The following is a 22,914-nucleotide window of genomic DNA, read 5'->3' on the forward strand; positions in this document are numbered from 1 at the left end:
TTAAAATGTATTTTTTGTTATGGTCCACACAATACTCTAATTTGCCAACTTAATCAAATAATCAATCCCTTCTTATATTATTATTATAGTACTAACTAAAACGCGCTTAATTTACAAAAAGAAAAGTCTGGTGTAACCCAATTTCAAAGAGCAATTTTTTAAGGGGCAGTTTGTTTTCCATTTTCCTGGTACACCAAATACTATAAGACTTTGTTTGAACATTCTAACGCAAGTGCCACCTAATGGATGTTTGGGTGAAGATTAAGATAATTTGGGTAGGTTGACATGATGATGATATTTTGGCATTATATTATGTGAATGAGTGAATCAATACCAATGCTGATAGTACACGATTATATATATAAGGGTTAGTTCAGCTGAGAACATACTCTTATATAAAAAGTGATTATTAATATGATCTTCTCCCAAAAAGGTTGAATTCCTAACCCGAAGGGCCCCACGCCCCGCCCTTACAAAACATTTAGGAGGATGTAAATCATGGTAACTCAACCGAACTACAGAGACTAGACATTTGCTCACTGCGCACAATAAGCTCCCCAATCATTTTGAGAGGTTGCTCACTGGTATTACTAATATGATCTATCCATATGGGTAGATCACCACTTGAGATTTGCTTTAAAATAAAGGGAACAACGTAGGGTTCTACTCATTATAAATATTGAAAATTTAAAAGTTTTCAATAATTAAAAAACTGGCTCCGTGTTTTTATTATTAAAACCTTCAACCATTAATGAACCCTGATGGACGACTGAGATCAATCCTTACTTTGTACAGGACGACCATTTTCTCTTTGTACATTTATCTAGGGAGATCTAACAGTAAAAAAATAAAGATACAAATGTTTTGATATTTTTGTAATTATTTCAAATGTTGACCATGTACTTAAAAAAACTTGATAGTGTATCTATGGATAATTTATTGATTTTGAGTGCATTATTAATTGTCCGTATATGCACTATTAAAATTTTTCAAGTATACCATTAAAGTTTGTAATAATTACAAAATCGTCATGTTTTTTTTTTCCTTTTCACAAAAAGTCATGTTCTCATGGCTAACATTTGTCCACACTTCTCACAGGAATCCTTCTCATAAGAGTCAGAGCCTATACAGAATCAGGTTCAAATAAGAAGACTAGTCAATAAGCTGGTCAAGTTGGTTAAGTTGTTGGTTCGGTAACCACAAGCTAGATTCCAATTTTTAAGTTCGACTTCCAATGGGAGTAGCCTATTATCTTTCTTGGTTTGAGTCGATTAACGGTTTACCTAATGCATATCGTCAAGTAGTGGTTGCGATATCCCTTGTCATATATATATATATATATATATATATATATATATATATATATATATATATATATATATATATATATATATTGATATTAATGGTAATGGTTGATAATTCCATTGAAAATGATTGTCACATTTTGACTTGGTATTGATTTCTGCTGGGGTTTGGTTGAGTTGTTAGAGCATGCATATCTTATTTCATAACAGGTAATACAATCAATTGACAAATTCCGAATTTTGAATTAAAAACTGATTCCATTATTGAATATATGACAACGAAGCATTTGTTTATAACTTTATATCTGCACGAATAATAAGTAGGCCTAGTCAAAGTTATTGAACGCGGACGTACTGGAGCAGCTAGATAATTGACTCAACGCTTTTCTGTTTTTGTTTTTATTTTTGAAGAGAAAAATTTAATTCATTAATCACCAACAAGACAGTCAACAAGAAAAGGAGGAGGGGCATCAAACCACTCTCCGCAACCTGACTCAGAAATGACCTCTTGAACAACAATATGGGTGGCACAATTCGCAAATCGCCTAACAAACCCGAATTTGACATCACTTATCAACAATGCCAATTCTTTGCCAGATGGTTTGCAGTTTGCTTAATGGTTCATTACCTGATTTTACATTGGCTGGGTGTATTATTCGTGATTGCCGATCTCTTCGTAGACACTTTGAAGTGGTGTCCTTTAAGTTCATCTCTAGAATAGCGAATTAGGCTGCACATGCTTTGGCTAGAGCAGCTCGTTCTCAATCTGTTCCCGCCTTTTGGCTTAATATCTTACCTTCTTGTATTGAACGATTTATTTAATGAAATTTCGATTTGGTTTAAAAAAAAAAAAACAACAAACCAAAAGCAAAATGAAAAGAAAAACAACATAAAGCATTAAATAAAAGATGTGAGTCAGTTTCCACATCCGCATCTCCCATGCCGGTGTCCTTCAACCAGCTTAGCGCCTCACGCATGCTCATTGCTTCAGCTTGCTTAACATCAAACGCGCCCGTAAAATGAATACCCTTTGCCGCAAGGAAATTACCACCATCATCTCATAGCACCCAACCAAGGCCCATAACGTTACGCCCCTGATTAATTGCGACATCCGTATTAAGTTTGAGTCTACCTTGCGCCGGACGACACCATCTTTCCTCTCGCAATTCTCTGCTGGCAGGATGTGTTTTCTCTCTTTCGTTCGCTGCTCTCCAATTTTGTAGGTACATGGTCGAACGCTGCACAACTATATTAGCATCAAAAGAAGAATTATTCCATAGGCAGTCATTCCTATTTGTCCACAAACCCTAGCACGTCAACACAGATGAGTCCAACTTATCACCATTCAATCCACAAACACAATTAAAAAATCATGCAGTAACATCACGTACCATAGCATCACTAAAGCTCAGCCCCAAAGCCCTCCAAAATTTCTTCACTTCACTGCAGTTAGCGAATAGATAACTAGAACTCTCCTCCATCACCCTACACATGTGACACATCACAGAACATTGAACATGCCTACTCAATAAAGCATCACGAGAGGGAAGAAAACTAGATGCTAACTGCCAACAAAAAATTTTAACCTTGGGTGGTACATGCAGAGCCCATAACTTGTTCCATGGCCTATCATCCCGACCCTGTTCCTTGAGAAACTGGTAGCAGGATTTAACTGTGTAAGCACCTTTACTATCCCATTGCCAAGTCCACTTGTCAGGGAGTCTACGTCTGCTAATTGGAATTTTCAATATTAGACTAGCATCACGGTCGTCAAAAATATCACGAATACAATCCACGTCCCACATACCTTGTTCATTCACCAAGGAAGCAACTGGAGCATAAAAGATTGACTCATGCAGTATCGTTTGGACATACGGGATATCACCAACAGGTAACCAAGCATCGCTACCAATAATGGTATCCAGCCCGTCCCCAACATAGCGACGACACCCTTTCTGAATTGTTTCCTGCACCGCCAACATCCATTTCCAAATGTATGAGGGGTTACCCCCCTCCTTTGCATCTAAGTAAGAGGAATTTGGATAGTACCGAGCCTTATACACCTGAGACACCAAAGAAGTAGGATTTGTTATCAACCTCCATGCTTGTTTACCCAACAACACCAAGTTCATCTCATGAAGCATTCTGAAACCCAAACCACCGTTAGCCTTTGGTGCACACAACCCATTCCACGCTCTCCAACGAACCCCTTTTCCAGTCCCCACCGATCCCGTCCACCAATACTCATTCATCAAGGTTGTAATCTCTGTGCACAACCCCATAGGTAGGAGAAAGATCATCATAGTATATGCAGGCATGGCCTGAATAACATTCTTTAGTAAAACCTCTCGGCCTGCACGTGAAAGAAACCATGCACTCCAACTCCGAATCTGGGCAAGGATTCGGTTTTTAAGAAAACCCAAAATTTCCTTCTTCCTTCTACTAATGCCCCAAATATTTCCCAGAAGTGTTCCCTTCAACAACTCCTAGTGTCTGAATCACAATTGCTCTTACAGTGTGAGGAACATTTGTACTAAAACAGGTAATTGACTTCTCATAATTTATCCTCTGTCCTGATGCTGCAGAATATGTATCAAGCAAAGCCTTCATAACAATACTTTCTTGACAACTAGCACGAAAGAAAAGGAAGCAGCCATCCGCAAAAAGCAAATGAGATATAGGAGGTGCACCTCGAGAGACAGATACACCATGCAAGCTTCCTGCAGCCATCTGTTTGTTTATAAAAGCACTCAACCCCTCAGCCACAATTAAGAACAAATAGGGAGATAAGGGATCTCCCTGTCGAATACCCCTGCTTGGAACAATAGGACCTAGCTGACTCTGTTCATGCAAGACATAGTAATTAAGTAGTGATGGTTTCCAACAAGATATCAACCCATTTACGTGCAAAACCCAATTTGATCAACATTGCCTCTACAAATCTCCATTCCACACGATCATAGGCCTTGCTCATATCGACTTTCAACACCACCAACCCCTCTTTGCCTTGAGTCTTACGCTTCAAGTAGTGATGAGCTTCGTATGCAAGCATAATGTTGTCACTAATTAACCGTCCCAACACAAATGCACTTTGAGCATCCGAGATAATCCCATCTAGTAAGGTTTTTAATCTATTAGCACACACCTTCGCTGCAATTTTGTATAGGACATTACAAAGCGTATCGGGCGGAACTCCATCATATTTTATGGTTTAGGCTTCTTCGGGATCAACACAATGTACGTATCGTTCGCCTTTAGAGGTAGCTTGGTTGATTCCATGAATAACTTGCAAAATTCAACAACCTCCCCTCCAACGACATTCAGAAGTGCTGATAAAAGCCCGGATTCATCCCATCCGGCCGTGGAGACTTATCAAGATGCATTTGGAACAAAGCTTTAAGTACCTCTTCAGAGCTTATAGGACTTAAAAGGGTTGCATTATCCTGAGCAGAGACCTTAGGCGAGATACAATCCAGAACTTCACTCATATCTCCTTGTTCAGACGTAAACAGGCTCTCAAAATAATTGACCATAACTTCTCCCATCCCTGCCTCATCATCGACCCACCTTCCATCCGCACTCTTTAACCGGTGCATTCTATTTATGCGTTTCCTGGCTTTCAATGAGTTGTGGAAATATTTACTATTCACATCCCCACCCTTGTACCAGTGTTCTTTAGCGAGTTGTTTCCAGAAGAGATGTTGATGTTCCAACAGAAAAAAAAAACTTCTTTTCAGCCGCACCATAATCCCGAACCCCCACATCATCACGTCTGGCCCGTAAGGTATACATACGACGTTTACAGTCTTCAATCTTCCCAAGGTAATCCTTATTATAAGAGTGCCCCCATTTCCACAGATCATGCCCATAGTAGTCCACCCTCGCAAAAATGTCGAGCCCACGAGAATGCTCCCAACTCTGAGTTACAATCTCACGGCACCTCTCCTCTCTGAGCCACATATTGTCGAAACAAAAACGACGTCTACTATTCCTCCGTACAATGGTTTCTGGTGTCAATAACAACGGGAGATGATCACTGTATGGACATAGCACAAAAGTTGCATGTGCGCCTTCGAACAATGCTAACCATGAATCACTAGTAAAGATTCGATCCAACTTCTCCTCAACCATGTTCGACATGCCTCTCGATCATTCCCAAGTGAACTGATGACCACCGAAATGGAACTCAATGAGACCACAATCCAATACTGTTTCCTTGAACCCCTGTATTAAATAGTCTGGGTGAGGTAATCTACCTCGCTTATCCGTCTGATGCAACAGGTCATTATAATTGCCCGTGATTACCCAAGGCACAATACTCTGTCCAGCAAGTGTGCGAAGCAACTGCTGAGCCTCCCGCCTTCTACGTCGTTCAGGAAACCCGTAATAACCTGTAAATCGCCACCGTGGTTTCCCAGAATCTAAAGACAACATGGAATTAATATGATTTGCAGAAAATCCCGTTATCTCCAGGTCAATAGAATTCATCCAAAGGAGTGCTAATCCTCCCCGATGACCTACAGCATCCACAACAAACACATTATCAAAACCAATTTGCACCCGCACTCCCTGCATCCTCCTAGCATCAACAAACGTTTCCATAAGAAATATCACGCTCGGCCTCTTATCACGGACTAGGTCCGCTAATACTCGAACTGCCGTCGGGTTGTCAAGCCCCCGGTAATTCCATGATAAAAGACTGATAAACCTAGGCGGGATTGCATAGCAATACCCGCCTCCACCCCATTTTTTGACATGTCAACATCGTACTCCAATCACTAGCTTCACCACTCAAATCTGAAGCCCCTTCTGTACGTTTACGTTTCTGATCTCCAACCAAAACTGCAGGTATGCTCACTGAGAGCCGACTCAAGAAGTCAATTAGACACTTAAACTTTTAAAAGTTGCAATTAAACACACAGACATGTTATTTTGGAGCAATGAAATCCATAAATATGTTAATTGGTGACCTATAATTGCAAGTCAACTAGGGTTCCGACCAAATCCGACGAACATCCGACCAAATTCCGGCAAGCCATGTCAAATACCAATAACCGGCGACCATTTGACAGTCACCGGTCGCTGGTATTTGACATAGGAACGGTCGCCGGTTGCTGATACTTGACATGGCTTGTCAAAATTTGGTCGGGCATTTGCCGAGGTCCATCGGAGGTCTCTAGAATCCTAGTTGAGCTGCAATTATAGGTCACCAACAGGTTTGTGGATTTCGTTGCTCCAAAATAACATGTTTATGAGTTTAATTGTAACTTTTAAAAGTTTAAGGGTCTAACTGACTTCTTAGGTAAAATTTAGATACTTATTTGACCATTTTCCCAAAAACTAAAAGAGTCTATGCAATCACTTAATTATTTTTTAGGTAAAAGTGGAGTGGGTGAGACCAACTTCCTAGGAGCTGAGTCATGAATTACTTCCAAATCTATAATTAAATCTTTGATGGGGTATTCATTTTTCTAAGGCGAAGCTCGAGAAGTTGCAAAAGAGTTAAGAGTGTAAAAAGCCTTGCAATTTGTGTGAAATGAGAGGCTTGTGTCACAATCTTGTTCAAAATAAATAAAAAATAAAAAATAAAAAAGGACTTTCGGAATTGAGAAAGTATGACTGGATGGACTTCCCATTATTTGTGTCTCTTCCTTGTTGGGCATTTGCCTAATTGCAATATCTTAACTCACTTTATGCTTAATTTTCCTTGAAAAAGAATACATATATGAGGTTTATTTGTACTATTTGTGTTATTAGGCTCGTTCAACGTCTTTGACAAGGGAATGGAAGAAAAAGAAGCAATTCTAGCTAATTTTAAGGTTCAAAGAGACCATTTGAGAGACCGAGAGTAGCATGGAATGATTGGAATAGAGAAGTACTTTGGAAGAAGCCAGAGCAAGGAGTTCTCTAAGGAAGCAGGTAGCGCACAAGCAATAGAGATTAACATGCCATTGGAGAGTTCCTCTCGCAACGAAAGTTGGGAAATGCACTCAAGCCTCCTCCTTCGCAACCCAATTTCTCTTTGCTAAAGTAAAAGAAGATTAGGGATTTTCAATGCTTTTTGTGCTTATTGAAAGATTGAGGATTCTTGTGTGCATTGTTGTGAACCCTTGGCTGAAGATTCCTCCCCAATTTCTTAGAATTGAACTAGCATTTAGAAGGTAATAGCCCTAATTGACCCCTTTGCCTTTATCATTCCTTTTAATCTTTTGTTTTGAATTAAAGTTTGTTTACATTGTGTCTTTTGGATGATTATCTATATTGATTGCGATGTTGCTTGGATTCTTAAGAATTCATATCTTAGTGCCTAGTGGAGAAATAACTACACAAGTACGCGCAAGTCCATCCCTAGTCCTCACCAAAACAACATATTTAACATGTATTTTTACAACAATCAGTAACCTCTCTCAGCATGTATGATATAAGTTCTCATTCATCTTATAGAGTATTACTCATTTTCTATCTGTTAATCAATCAAACATTTGAATACCATTTTTTTAAAAAAAAAAATATAATTCCATAATTTAAAAAGGGGAAAAGGGTCAAATAGGCCCTCAAACCTTATACAAGAAGTCAATTAGATCCCTGAACTTTTAAAAAATGCAATTAAACACTTCAACTTATTAAAATTGATCAAATAAATCCATTTTACCTGTAAGCAAGTCGTCGTTGACCAACATTGCTGATTACAAAATCACTGTCTTTCTCAATCAGAAACATGACCATATGCTTTTGGTCTTTCTTTCATGCCACCGTCGTCGACGGCGTTGTTGGTCTTGATAACTTTTGCTTCAACCCACCCCTCCTCTTCTATCGTAGCAACACATAATCATCCCGCAGTTTCATCAAATTCCGTCACAACAGAAGAACTATCACAATTTTTTGGCAACCAATAATCCTCAGTAGTCAATAGGTTTCTCTCTGAATCTCGTGCCTAAACTTGAGAAACTGATTCTTGAAATCGATCACTTTATCTGTTTATATTCATAATCCATATTCTTGATTTTTTTTCTCTGGTATTTTCGGAGTTCAAATATGATATTGGGTTTATCTGTTTGTTTCGAGGCATAATGAGAGAGATTGAGATTGGGTTTACAAGTGCATAGGAAACAACAACTGGCATTGATATTGCGAAAAATACGAATCAAAGAAGCAATTCTTATTGAAATTAAAGGAAGAAGAAATATCCAAGGCTCTGAACAAGGTGATCGAGCTGGAAAACATGTTGAGAAGGATTGAAATGGAGAAGCAGGAGTTTCATAGCGTGGCGAAGGAGAAGGAAGCCATTATCATGTCTCTGAACAACACAATCGAACAACTGAAAAAATTAATAAAAAAGAGCGTCGATCTAGATTTTTCTCCGGAGGTGGCTGGACTATTGCCTGAATCTTAAAGACATGTTATTATATGTTATTGACCTACTTTTGGGCTTGAATGCATTAAAATGACATGTTGATATGTTTAATTGTACCTTTTAAAAGTTCGAGGGTCTAATTGACTTTTCATATACAGTTCAGGGGTGTATTTGATCATTTTCTCTTAGTTCTTTTAGAATTGTCTCTTTCACATCCTTATAAACCCACAATTGCCTCTTTCATAATAGGGATAAATTAAAGTAAACTTCACAATCTCTCCTTTTGCCTTATGTCACACTTGTTCACTTTGGAGTCCCAACCATACAAACCAACAATACCAAGGGCTTGTGCATATAGATAGATATGTTATGATATGGATCTGAATTATGATAATAGATAGATATGTTATGATATGGATTTGAATTGTGTTATGTGACATCAATTCGTTACAAAATGCTCAGGGATCCTTGTCCACGATGCCAATCACAAACCCTAACTATGTCGCCAAAGACCTTATGGTCTAGTGGCACCCGGTGTCCCGGTTTACACTCCCACATGGATGATGGGAGTGGGTTTGAGCCTCAGTGGAGGCAACTGTTGACTCTTTGTGCTTCAGTAGGTTGAGAAAGTAGCTATGAACATATACTACATTGTAACAGAGTCAGTAGTACTCAAAAAAAAATAACCCTAACTATGTCCAATATTCCAATAAATAGAGCAATTAAAGCACCAAATCAAAGAATAAGAGAATAGAAGAGAAATATTTACCTTGTAAGTTCAAATTCAAGCAAAACTTGAAGAGTAAAAGCAAAAATTCTAGGCTATTACGAAGCACATGTTACGTGAGGAAAAATAGAGACTAAACGACGGGGGTGCCACCGGTAATGCGAGGGGAAAATTGACGAGGCAAAGGGGAAACTAGCGAGCAAACAGAGAGGGGAAGGTTGCGCAAGACAGGAGACGGAGATAACAGAGTGATGAGGAAAATTTTGTTGAGAAATAGGGAAAAGAACAAAGAAAGATGAAAATAAAGCATCAGAAATGTGCACGGGCGAGTCAATGTCTGTGCACAAATTATAATGGTTGGCACACAAATGAAGGGGTCCCCACGGGCAAGATAACGGGCGCAAAGCAACCGATTGGGAAAACAGAAAGGATAAGCTTATTGAGAGGGGAAGCTCACGGGCGTGAGGACATCTGTGCGCAAAACCTAAAGGTTTAGAAAAAAGGAGAGGGCATACCCACAGGCAAGCTAACGGACGTGAAGCAACCTATTGGAAAAACAGAAAGGATAAAACAAATAAGATGGAATAAGCATGGGCACAAATTATACTATGGACCATGGTCTACAATGCATTATGGACCATGGCCATGGCTGATACTGCAGTTGTGTTGAAAGGGAACTGCAGTTGCGCAGAACAGAGGCCGTTCATTCATTCAACACAACTGTATTATCCGTTCAACACAACTGCAGTCCAGGCGGATGAAACGTCCTTTGTTCCGCGCAACTGTTGTTCCCTTTCAACACAACTGCAGTATCAGTTCAACACAACTGCAGTATCAGCCATGACCATGGTCCACAATGCATTGTGGACCATGGTCCACTGTATAACGACTAAAGCATGGGCGTTATGTCACTCGTGCGTAAAATAGAAAGAATACGCCACTATACATTTTTATGAACATATAGAAAAAACATTATGGACCTACTATAAAGTGAATGGAATACATATGGTGTACATTCAGTTTAGTGTTTATAGACATTAAAGTTAAGGTTTATGGACATATAGTATAAGATGAATGCTATTAAACATGATCCATCTATAGTATAATGTTTATGTACAATAGCTTTTTTTTTATGAACATATAGAATGAACATTATGAACCTACTATAAAGTGAATGGAAATGCACATGATTTACATTTAGTTTAATGTTTATGGACATAGAACAAATATTATGAACATAGTACAAGATTGATGTTATTAAGCATTATGCATTTGTAATATAATGTTTATGTACATTAAACTTTGTTTATGAATACATAGAAGGAACATTAAGAACCTATTATAGAGAGCGAATGGAAATACATATGATGTACATTTAGGGTGTGTTTGGTTGGGACTTTTGCACCCTACTATACCCATTACCATGTTTGTTTGTCTATTTTTGTTATCCTACTATTGGAATCAAATCCTTTAGTAATTACAAAACTCATTACATTTTTACTCTTCTACTTTTAAACAATAGAATAAAAAATAAGGGAGAAAAAATGAAAAAAAAAACAAAATAAAAAGCTCATTATCCATGTATTAAATATGGAATTTATATATATATATATATGTGTGTGTGTGTGTGTGTGTGTGTGTGTGTGTGTGTGTGTTTTTAGGTGCGGGTATAGCTTTCCATGCGGTTAGATCTGAGCAGTTGATCAAATCTAGATCAACGGTTCAAATCAATGCAAATAAAAAAAACAAAAACAAAAAACAAAAAAACGCGTGTCTGGAAGAAAGAAGCATAAGCTAAAAAATGGTGCGTTAAAACAATGCACCTTTAAGTGTTAAAATGGTGCACCTTCAGTTTATAAGAATGACGCACCTTAAGTGATACAAAGACGCGCCCCAAGTGTTAGAACAACGGACCTTAAGTGTTAAAATGGCACACCTTAAGTGTTAAAATGATGCACCTAAGTTTTGTTCTTGAGGGCCTCAGTGAGGGATCTGGCAAACCCCTTAGTTCAAAAGAGAAAAGGGTGGCGGGCAAGGAGTGTCCATTACCCTCTACCGCCTTTTTCTTGAGGTATTGGGTGACGGGCCACTCTAGCCCGCTAGTTATGTGGATAGGTTTGTTCCAGTTTTGAAAAAGAAACACGAGGCACCTTAAGCACAAGACCTACTCACCAAGTACAAGACCTACGCACCTTAAGCACAAATCCTGCGCACATTAAGTTTGACCCATATGGAAATTTACTAAATTGGCACCGCATTTTTTTAAGCATTGTTAATCTTGGACGTTGATTTTGGCAAGATTAATGGCTCTCCTCTCACTGCGCAACTGCACCTAAGAAGACCTATCGCACGCGAACTGAATTATACACACACACACACACACACACACGCACGCATGCACGTGTCTGAGCACACACAACACGTATATGTGTGTGTGTGCGCGCGCACACACACATATACGTGTTGTGTGTGCTCAGACGCGTGCATGCGTGCGTGTGTGTGTGTGTGTGTGTGTGTGTGTATATATATATTTTTATATTTTTATTTATTTTGATTCTCATTCCTGTTTACTACCAAACAAAGTAACTCCTTACACTTAAACACATTACTATTACCAAGTATTTGATTCCCATTGTCATTCCAATTTCAATGTTTGAACTAAACACACCCCTAGTTTAGTGTTTATAGATATTAAGGTCTAAGTTTATAGTAGACATATAGAACAAATATTATAAACATACAGTATTTACCAAAAAAAAAATTATAAACATAATACAGAATGGTGTTATTAAATATGATGCACTAGTTGACACTTGACACTTCATATAAAATGACGTTGTGTTGGACCATGATCCACCATGCAAGGTGGACCCTGGTAAACGATATAATTTGCCATCAAACAGACATGTTTTTTCATCTCTTTGACAAAAACCCTGATTTAAAAGAAATTTTCCTTCATTCTCTCCCTCCGCATGGGCATGTTATCTTTCTTTCAAGTCAACCAAAACCCACCAAAAAAGAAAAAACAAAACAAAACAAAACAAAAACAAAAAAAAAAACAAAAAAAACAAAAAAACAAAAAAACAAAACAAAAACAAAATACAGAAACAAAAGTTTGTGTGAGACCATCTCACAAATTCTTGTCCATGAGGGTCAGGTCGAGATGAAAATGCATTACTTATATTAAAAAGTGTAATACTAATCATGAATAAAGTGTTTGTTACTTGTAAGGGAAAGTGCAATTACAGGGAAGTCACTTAAAAAACACAACCCTTCATTGGAGGTGCTCTTAGCCAACTCAATTCAGATATATTGATTGTCTCAGTTCTATATAAAATGCAATCTGTATCACTTGTCCTTTTTGCCTGCTAATGCTTGATGAGTTTTTCCATAGTTTTTTGCTCAACATCTTTCTAATACAACAAATTTAAAGCACTCCTACCAAATTGAAAGACTGAAATGAGAAATGCCAAAATTAGCAGTCTGCATGTTGGTCTCCCCAACTTGATTCATTTTTTGTCTGAAATTGCCATTTCAAATCTAAGAACAGGCAACTTGGTTTGGCAGCTATTATTTGACAGTTTTTTGCTGTTCAAATCCCTGTCTCTGCACACACCCAAAGTTCTTTGCTGAAGGTTCTCCAGCCTGTGACTCTAAGCTGGAGCTAAGCAATGATTACTCTTCGAGAAAATTTTTCAAATCTCTAAATTATTAGATAATTGTAAAAAAAGAAGTGTCAATTAAACTTAAAAACAGGAAATGACAGGAAATGAGTACAAGCGACCAATAAACATGAATAAATCCTACAATTACTTTATATGCTAAAGCTCAAAGTTTTGTTGTTCTAAACTGCAAGATGGCATGTCAACCAACTTAGGGGTCAAAAACTTCAATGGAAATAAAATTAAATTTGTTGACAAATATAAAAAGATTTTGTAACTTAAACTAGAATGAAAAAAGAGCATACATGCGTTTCATGTCACAAACGCATGTTGGCAGACATTATACATATGAGACTCACTTGAATCTCATGTAAAAAAAAAAAAAAAAAAAAAAAAAAACCTCCAGCAACCAACTTTTTTTACGCAAATCTCACTTGCATCTATGGTCAACATGAAAAAGAAAATTACAAATATACATTTTTGACATGAAAAGCATGTCCCAAAGTAAGTTTCAAAACCTTCCCTTTTCTTTTTAACAAATTTAATTTATTCCCACTTCAATCTTTTGCCCCCGACTAAGAAGGAACATAGCAGTAACAAAAGCAAATATTAGAGCATGTCCAATTCTATCTCAAAACAAAAGCAAGGAGGAACATGAGACCATCAAGTGTTATAAGTTAAAACTGTTTCATATGCCCCAATTCAGAATGGTAACAAGAGGTAGCATCACATTACACGAAAAGCTACATGGAGATCACATGAAATGGCACAAGAAATTTACATTTAAAACAAACTTCAGGGAGCTTTTGTTACTTCCACTCCATTATTCCAAGTCAACAAATATTCAGAGAAGAGCGGGAAGCCCAAACACGAACACACTATAGATCGGTCATCAACTGCAAGGGCCATCTCACTTGCCACCTAACGTTGGGAATTGTCCGGGATCTTCTATGGAAGGGGCATCCATGTTGTTCATTGCATCACCTCCTCTATATCCTCTACCACGCCCACGACCCCTACCACGACCACCATAGTACCTCTCACCCTCAGCAGGCTTCAAAAACTCATTAATGCTGACAGACTAAATCCAAAACCAAAACGAAAATTGGTAGAAAAATGATTAAATTGTTTTGCTTAAAACAGATAATACGCATAACAATCAACGTCACTGCTAGATACTGAAATAAGAGAAGGATATTACAATATAGAACTGGATAATCATACACACTATGTGTGCCTACCTATATAAATATACGGGAGAAAAATAATTACCTTTTTGGCCTTCTCTTCCTTCTCCAAAGACTCTTTTCTCTTATCCTTCTCAGAACCCTAAAGCAAAAAAGCATGTGATTAGTGCAGTTCATGGCACCAAGGTATGCTTAACAGAATTGTAAAAATGGCCGGACAATAGGGAAGAAATGACAGGGTAAGAACAGAGATGCAAAGAACAAACTGGGGTCCAACAAATCTTACCAATTTTATGAAGATATCATCAGTGTTTTTCTTCTTGGAAATCTGTTGCATAGAATCAAACTCACTAGCATCGACCTTCCTTTCGGATCTTTCCTCAGGTTTGAGTGCCTGCAGTGCCTTCCTCTTTTCCTCCAACACCTTCTGATATTCTTCTAGAGTCATCTCCTGCAGATTAAAAGGATTATAAAATAATTATTTGGCCAAAGATCTCGTGGTAAAGTGGTATAACTGTATAAGTCTGTGAACCAACAATTTCAATCCCCATCCCTATAGATGTACCAAGAAACAACAAAGAGAATTATTTGAGAAGTTACCTATAACAGGACAGCCAAATCTCGACACAAATTTCAATAAGAAAATAACCTTACAAGAACGTGGGTGCACAAAGCACATGCATGCATGATGCATCTATATAAGTATATTCACCTTATCTTCAGGTTCCTTCTCCTCAGCTTCAGTACTAGGAGGTTCCTTGTTTGCTTCCGTTTCTTCCTCTTCTCTGGAAGGCTTCTCCACATTTTGAGTTTTCTCAACTTCATTAACTTCTGTCATGCTGCATAAAAAATGTGGGAGGGGACAAATTAAGACGGGAATCACAGTTACATAACTATTCTCAGAAACCAGAAACAAAGCGTAGCATAATGTATTACTCACACAGCAAGCTCATCTGTTTCAGTCCCCCAATTTGCCCGTCCAGATCCTTCCCGTTTTAATTCAGAGCTGTGTATAGAAAGGTATTAAACAGCAGAAACATATTCTGAATTAATGTTTTATTAAATACTAAACAGTAGAAACAAATTCTGAATTAATGTATCATTAAGTACAAAACAAAAAATACCCGCGACCAGTTCCGCTTCTGCGATCAAAGACTCTGCGAGGCCGTTCACCATCAGCTGTATCACCATCACCAAACCCACCTCGGCGACCACCACGGAAAGCTCCACGAGGTCCACCATAGCCGCCACCACGTCTTTCTGAAGGTTTTCCAGAATCTGCCTCTTCAGGTGGAGCACTGCCTCCAGAAAATTCCCTGCTACCAAATGTACTCCAATTGTTGGTATTTTCCTTGTCAAACCCTGCACCACCACCCCGACCACGGCCACGTCCTCGCCCACCACGACCTCCACGACCAGGTTCAGTCTTTCCCTCTCTTACTACTCAAGGGAAAAAAAAATAATAAACATAATTTAGACTGAGGTTTATAAAATGCCATATGAAAAACATTTTGCATTGAATGCAAGTGTACTGTTTACTGAGGAAAGCATAATTTTTTTTTACTTTTTATATCCATATATTTTGCATACTTGAGATTCCCGGATGGTAAGAATCAGAGAGACTTTGTTTATATTATGTAAAAGCAGTGTTAATGTGTTAACCATAAACACAGAATATACCTCAATTACAGCTACAAAGAAATAACATTTCCCTTCCTGGTTGAATAGCCATAGCAGCAAGTATGTAATGATGCTTTAAAAATCAATAAGTCACTCTGGTTATATTATGTAAAAATAGGTCCTTTACAGCAACAAAGAAAAAGCATTTTCCTTCCTAATTCAATGGTCAAAAATCTAGTGTGTATTTTCTTTACTTTAAAGATAAAATATATAGAGATCAGAACAAAGATTTGTCCTTTTTTTTATGTCTTCTTTTTCACTTGTTACCTTGGATTAATCTGAAAACGCAAACAAACGAACTTGCATTACTTCAGATAAAGATAAATTCACATGTAAAAATGAAGAAAGTGTAAAAAAAAAAAAAAAACAAAACAAAAACAAAAACAAAAAAAGGGGAATTTATGAGACATGAAAAAGAGCTAACCAGCTTCAGCCGGGGGAAGAGGCTTGGAGGGGAGCTTAGCCGGCGGCTTAGCCTGTTGCTGCGGCTTCTGAGCGGTGGAAACTTGCGCTTTCTTCGCCGGCGCGACCTTAGCGACCAGCTGCGTCGGGTCCTCGGCATCATCATCGCCCAACAAATCAAAAGGGTTCAAATCCGCCATTTCTAAACGACAGACCGCTTTCAGGCTTTCAGATAATTAAATGAAGCCCTAACACCCCCAGTGGAAAACCTTAGAACCACAGTATACCCATAATCGGATCTATGTACTCCACACTAGGATAAAAAGTCTAGAAAGGTTTGGCGAGAGAGAATAAAGGGTCTGGTGAAACCCTAGCCGCAACGCAGGGAAGGAGATATAGAACTAGATAACTGTGTACTGCGTAGAGTGAACAGAGAAGGAACCTAATCTGAATAATCCCGAATTTATAGTTGTTATGGAACTAGTATTCACCGTGCGTCATTTTGTTAAGAGTATAATTTTTTTTGGAAACATGTTACATGGCGTTTGGTTTGATCGGAGGGAATTTAAATTTCATTCTCACTTAATTCTGTTTCTTCGCTTGGTTATAGAGAATTGTAATTTCGCATTACAATTTTCTCATTTTCATGTAATTAGAATCACATGCTCCCAAGATTTTAATTTCATGGATTTTAGGAATAAAAAAGAATACCGTGTATTATCTTCGACAATTATCAACAAAATTACACCTCTCTTTTTTAACCTAAAATAAAATTGATGTCTGACCTTCTTTTTTAACTAATACCGTGTATTATCTTCGACAACTATCAACAAGAAAGTCGTTCCTGAGCAAGATATAATCATTCCAGGTCAACCTTAATCAAGTATATTTTCTCAAAACTCTCAAATATTTAAATTTGATATGTATATATAACGTATTTGTCTAAATTTTGAAAAGAAAAACTTTTTGTTTGCGCGTCGATTTGTTCAAAATATATATCCAAAATTGTTCAAAATAGTGATCGAATGGCATGAGTTGTGTAAATCTTCATATGCAAAAATTTTGAAAGCAAAATTTGAGTTGCCTAAACTTTGAATATGCATAAATTTTTGACAGCAAATTTGGAGTTACCTAAACTTTAAATATGCAGACAATATTGAAAATAAATTTGGAGTTGCCTAAACTTTGAATATGCTGACAATATTGAAAGCAAATTTTAAGTTGCCTATTTTTTGAAAAGCAAATTATGTACATCTTTATATTCTATAAGCAAATTATGTAATTACGGCAGAAGCAAAATTTTTTGAAAAGAACATTTTGTAAGTCTTTATATTGCAGAACCTATTAAAATTAGAATTCTTTATATGCATTGTTTATATACAACATCTTTCGTAAATGTTTCTTCAATCCTTTGAATTCTTTATATGCGGAAGGTGCAAACCTTTATTTGCAGCAACTCTTCAAGATTACGCAAGTAGTTGTTATTATCTCATAATTATGTTAAAAAGCTAAAAGCATTTTTATGATATATGATATATGATATTTTATTGCAGTTATGTCTCGTTTAAGTTTGACTAGAATGGGTGAAAGAAGAAAACGAATTGCAGCTGCTTTGACTTTATTCTTAAAAATATATACTACTATTAGTAGTTTTTTACTTTTGATGGCATCAGTGACATCTTTTCATAGTTATAGACCAAAAATTAGACAATATTCTATTGACTTTTATGCCAAACGAGATTATGTGAGATAAATTGTGTATGATAATGATGAGGCATGTGTTTCACTACTTAGGATGAGTAGGGAAACATTTTTCAAACTATGTTGAATGTTAGAAAGTTTAGGTAGGAGGATTGAAACCAACAAAGAACATGCTTATTGACGAACAAGTTGCAATCTTTTGGCATATTCTTGTTCATGATGTTAAAAATCGAGTTATTCAACAAAAATTTAGAAGATCAGGCGAGAGTATTAGCCGAACTTTTCATAAAGTTTTAAATGCGCTTATGCATTTGCAAAGTCATTTGTTTTCGAAACCCGAGCCCATCCTAACTAACTCTACAGACAATCGGTGGAAGTGGTTTAACGTATATTAATCATTTTACAATTTGTAATTAAATATTATATATAGTCATGAGTGTTTTTTTTAATGAAGTCTTGTTTCTTTGAATTATAGAATTGTTTAAGTGCATTAGATGGGACCTTTATCAAGGTTCAGGTGTCAAATATTGATAAGCCTAGATATCGGACTCGTAAGGGTCGGGCGACATTGCAACAAATGTTTTAGGTGTGTGCACACCTAATATGCAATTTGTATATGTTCTTTCTGGTTGGGAAGGATCAGTATCTGATAATCGAGTTATTCATGATGCAATTAGTATGACACATGCATTGAAAGTGCCTCACGGTAAGTTGTATATATTGTATAGAATTAAGTTACGAAATTTTCTTGTAAGATATTTTCAAATGATAAAGTCACTTATTTAGTGCTTTTTATATAGGTTGTTATTATCTAGTTGATGCGGGTTATACAAATTCTGAGGGATTTTTAGCGTCGTTTAGGGACCAAAGGTATCACCTAAATGAATGGCGTCAAGGTTATCAACCAACAAGTCCAGAAGAATATTTTAATATGAAACATGCAGCTGCCCACAAAATGAGATGGGCTATTCTTAGAAGTTCATCATATTACCCAATAAGAACACATAATCGCATTATTATAGCATGTTGTTTATTACTTCATAACTTTATTAGACAAGTTATTAGTGTTGATCCATTGGAGAATGATTCTAGTGAGTTTATAGGAGTAAACGAACATAGCCAAGACAATGTAATAAATACAGTTGCGCCATCGGATGCTTGGACAAATTGGCGCATGGAATTAGCAACACAAATGTTCAATGAATGGCAAGCATCTAGGCAACCTTAGAGTTATGGTTGTTGTTTCATTGTGTTTGAACTATGTTATTATGTAATGAGTGGCATTATTAGATTTGATGTTTGTTATATGTAAAGCTCCATCTATATTCTCAATACATTAAAGTTTTTCAAATGTTAAGTTTTGAATGTATTTCAATTATTTACTTTGTGCTATTAACTTTTGAATTTACAAAGGAATTATGGCAACCACCGACGTAGGAAGTTCAAAAGGAAAGGCAAGGAGGTGGACACATGAAGAGGATACTGTTTTAGTTTCTTGTTTGGTTGATCTCCATAATTTAGAAACGAAAAATGCTGACACTAGATTTAAAGGTGGATATTTGTATGAGTTGGAGAAAATGTTACAAGCTAAATTACCTACTTTAGGTATAAAAGTTAAGCCTCATATTGAATCTAGAGTAAAGACATTGAAAAAGGAATGGACTGTAGTGCATGATCTATTCACAAATAACAATAGTGGATTTGGATGGGACGATGAAAAAAAGATGGTCACGGCTGAAGATGATGTTTGGGATTCTTATATAAGTGTAAGTATTATGTACTTTCATTCTAATTACATGAAAACTTTAATTTTTTCATAGTTCTTAATTATATGTAATATAATTTTCATTTTTTCAGAGTCATAAGGAAGCTGTTCAGTTCAAAAGGAAAAGTTCATTTTTATAATGAGTTTAGTTCTATATATGGGAAAGATCGTGCAATGGGAAAAGATGCACAAACTAGAGTAGATATTATTCAAGAAATGACTAATGAGGAACACACTACTGGGTGAATCTATGTAGTAATGGTGAAGATGCTGATGACGTTGAAATCCCGAACATGAATTTCACATTTACCGAAAATCAATCACCATCTGGTATTAGGGCACGAAATGAAACAAATTCTGAATCTAGTAGTGCAAAGAAGAAGAGGAAGAACCATGATGAAGGTGAACCAATTACTTCACAGACATTTCATACTACTGCACAGAAGTTAAGTGATACGTTGGTATTGGTTGGAGATAAAATAGGTAAGAGCATTATAATAGAATTAACTCTTCAAGAAAAAGTGCAGCAATTAGACACCGAGTTAAGTCAAGTTGATGGGTTGTCCAATGAAGAGTACTTGATAGTTTTGATCAAACTTCCAGATTGCCCAAATCAAATGCTTGTGTTTTTTAGTCTTCCACCACATCGAAGATTACAATGGGTAAAAGCATTTCTTGCCACAAATTGAAGGTTAGGGATGTGCGTGTTGAATTGTAAGGGATGAACCCTTTCTATTATAATTGTTTTTGGATGTAAGCTTTTAGAAAGCTTAACATTTTATTATGTTTAATTAGGTTGTGTACTTCTATTTTTATGTTTTTTTTTATGTGACCTTATGAAGCTTAACATTTGATGAAGTATTTGCATGAAAATTAATTACAATATGTCTAGTTCAAGAGATACGGTAGATGAGTGGTATTTGAATTTAATATGTTATATTTCGTGTGTACTTGTCATTTAATAATAATAATAATAATAATAATAATAATAATAATAATAATAATAATCTCTTATTATAATAAAGAGAGGGGATTTGGCCTCTAAAATGGCTCCATTCTCTCGCTTAACTATTTTCCTTTTAGTTTTCCATTTGTTTTTTTTTTTTTTTTGCTATACTTTTGGCTGAAAGTTCTCTTCTACAAATTGGACTCTCAAAAAGTATACTGGAGATTTAGGTTTCCAAAGATTTTGTATGGGGAGCCGTTTCTGTTTTGTTTAAAGAAATTACACTTCCATATCATCATTGTTTTTTTTTTTTTTGAAATCTGTATTTGTAATTGGACGAAAAACAATTTTAGAATTAATTCATGATTTTGAATTGTTCAGTTTTAATAGGACTCTACATTTTATTTTCTCTATGTTGAATCTAATTGGCCTATTAGTCCTGAACTTATTTAATGGTGTTCTCGAAAGCCCAAGAGTTTTCTTTAGGTTAGCTGCGCTATGTAGTGCATATATGATGATTACTTTCATCTTATCTAGGCTATTTTTTAGCTATATATATCCGTAAACAATCACATTTACACACCACATCACACCCCTGATACAACAAAGCTCCTTTATAAGCTCCAATTATCTGTCAACCATGATTGGCCAATTCATTCTTGGTTCTCAACTGAAGGCCGGTTTTACCACCAAGGCTGTTAGAGTACATCTAGTCCACTGCTATAATGTACCCGAAAATCACGAATCAAAGTCTATTAAGACTATTGAATGCCTATTTCATGATCAAGAGGTTAGTGGTTGTTAAAGTAGGGTAGTTTTGTTAATAGTTATATCTTTACTGTTTTTTCTTTGTTATTAATGTAGGAAAATTTTATCCATGCTACCATCGAAAGGAAACAAGTTGACAAGTATTCTAGTAAGTTTAAAGAGGGGAAGATTTATGGAGTAAAAAATTTCTTATGTGTTACAAACTACTTGCATTATAAAACCAACATGCTACCCTTCGTGATCAAATTTAAAAACGACACATTGGTCAAGGAATATAAGAAACTCGATTTTTCTAATCATACATTCCGGTTGAAGTCATTTCCCTCACTCCTAATGAAACATGAGGTTGATGACAAGGTGTTGATAGGTATATGATTTAATTTGTATGTTTTACATTCTAAAGTTATGTTTCTATTCTTCTAACCTAAGTTTTTATTTGCTCAGATATCATTGGGAGAGTAGTTGAAATCTACTCTCCCGTTGAGAGGAATTTCGGTGGTAGGATGTCGAGGCTAATAGATTTTGTATTGGAAGATGGAAAGTAAGTTTGATTACTTATATATGATGTCTTTGATTCCTATTAACCATGAAATGGTATGTGAATTTTTTTTTTCCGTGAAAATCAAATCTACTGTATAATATGGGATGATCATGTAGATCAATTGCTCCCTTATTTTAATTCGACTTCAATTGAACTTGTGATTTTGCTGCTGCAGTTATGCGGGGTCAGGCTCCTTAATAGTAAGTCATTATATCAAATAACGTTTATCTTCTTAGATTATCCTACTCATATGTTTATTATCTTTCAGTTACATTTTTCTATACACAATATAAATGAGACCATGAGTTTGGTAAGATTAACAGCACTGTTAGCTGTTAAGAGCCAATTTTCTGCTCATTGTTGACCCCCATAGACCCTGATCTCAACCCTCCATTCTGCTATTTCACCTTTTTGTATCTTTATCTCTGTTCTTTTACCTGCAAAAGAGATAAGGCAAAAGTTAGTGATTGTGATCAGTTTTTAGTGTTTTAAGGTGGACAAATTAGCAGCATTATTACCTGTTTAGATCAATTTCTGTGCTCATATTTGTAAATACTTTTTTTTTATCAGCATTCATGTTTTTTTTACCTGTAACAAAGATAAGCCAAAATAATATTAGATTCTTATTATTTATTACTGTCTTAAGATGGTGAGGTTTGGATATCAAGCTCTTTTAATGCAACAAAGCTTTGGTTTAATCATAAATGCGCACAATTTTCTGCATTTGTTGAGAGGTAAGCCATATGGTCCTATTTGTATTTCTTTAGCCCTTTATTTGCACATATTCTAACTTACTTTCTATGTTCTTTTATTCTCAGTTTACCATCTCTATGCACTCCTATAAGGAGGATTGACTCAAGTTCAATGTTGTTTATTG

At 36.3% G+C, this 22,914-nt stretch overlaps 2 protein-coding genes across 2 annotated transcripts; one reads left to right on the top strand and one right to left on the bottom strand.

The window, feature by feature from the left end:
• Nucleotides 1–13,692: 13,692 nt before the first annotated feature.
• On the bottom strand, nt 13,693–16,757 carry LOC116030064 (RGG repeats nuclear RNA binding protein A-like). Its single transcript, XM_031272172.1, has 7 exons — nt 16,339–16,757; nt 15,359–15,674; nt 15,175–15,240; nt 14,947–15,073; nt 14,521–14,685; nt 14,320–14,376; nt 13,693–14,128 (listed from the first exon to the last, which is right to left on the bottom strand). The coding sequence occupies exons 1-7, from the start codon at nt 16,514–16,516 to the stop codon at nt 13,958–13,960; spliced, it is 1,080 nt and encodes a 359-aa protein (XP_031128032.1). The 5' UTR covers nt 16,517–16,757; the 3' UTR covers nt 13,693–13,957.
• A 2,678-nt stretch (nt 16,758–19,435) lies between these two features.
• Nucleotides 19,436–20,471, top strand: LOC116029805 (uncharacterized protein At2g29880-like). The gene is made up of 3 exons (XM_031271847.1): nt 19,436–19,783; nt 19,875–19,894; nt 20,039–20,471. Exons 1-3 carry the CDS (start codon nt 19,436–19,438, stop codon nt 20,469–20,471), a joined length of 801 nt encoding a protein of 266 aa, XP_031127707.1.
• Nucleotides 20,472–22,914: the final 2,443 nt, after the last annotated feature.

The sequence above is a fragment of the Ipomoea triloba genome, chromosome 9 (assembly GCF_003576645.1).
Source record: "Ipomoea triloba cultivar NCNSP0323 chromosome 9, ASM357664v1".
NCBI classification, from domain to species: domain Eukaryota; kingdom Viridiplantae; phylum Streptophyta; class Magnoliopsida; order Solanales; family Convolvulaceae; genus Ipomoea; species Ipomoea triloba.

Coding starts and splice junctions, on each gene's coding strand:
- LOC116030064 (XM_031272172.1), bottom strand. CDS start 16,516: ATGGCGGATTTGAACCCTTTTGATTTGTTGGGCGATGATGATGCCGAG. Junction 15,241..15,358: donor AGAAGCGGAACTGGTCGCGG/GTATTTTTTGTT, acceptor TTCTATACACAG/CTCTGAATTAAAACGGGAAG. Junction 14,686..14,946: donor AGAAGGAACCTGAAGATAAG/GTGAATATACTT, acceptor TTTAATCTGCAG/GAGATGACTCTAGAAGAATA.
- LOC116029805 (XM_031271847.1), top strand. CDS start 19,436: ATGGCAACCACCGACGTAGGAAGTTCAAAAGGAAAGGCAAGGAGGTGG. Junction 19,784..19,874: donor TTTGGGATTCTTATATAAGT/GTAAGTATTATG, acceptor TCATTTTTTCAG/AGTCATAAGGAAGCTGTTCA. Junction 19,895..20,038: donor AGTCATAAGGAAGCTGTTCA/GTTCAAAAGGAA, acceptor GAATCTATGTAG/TAATGGTGAAGATGCTGATG.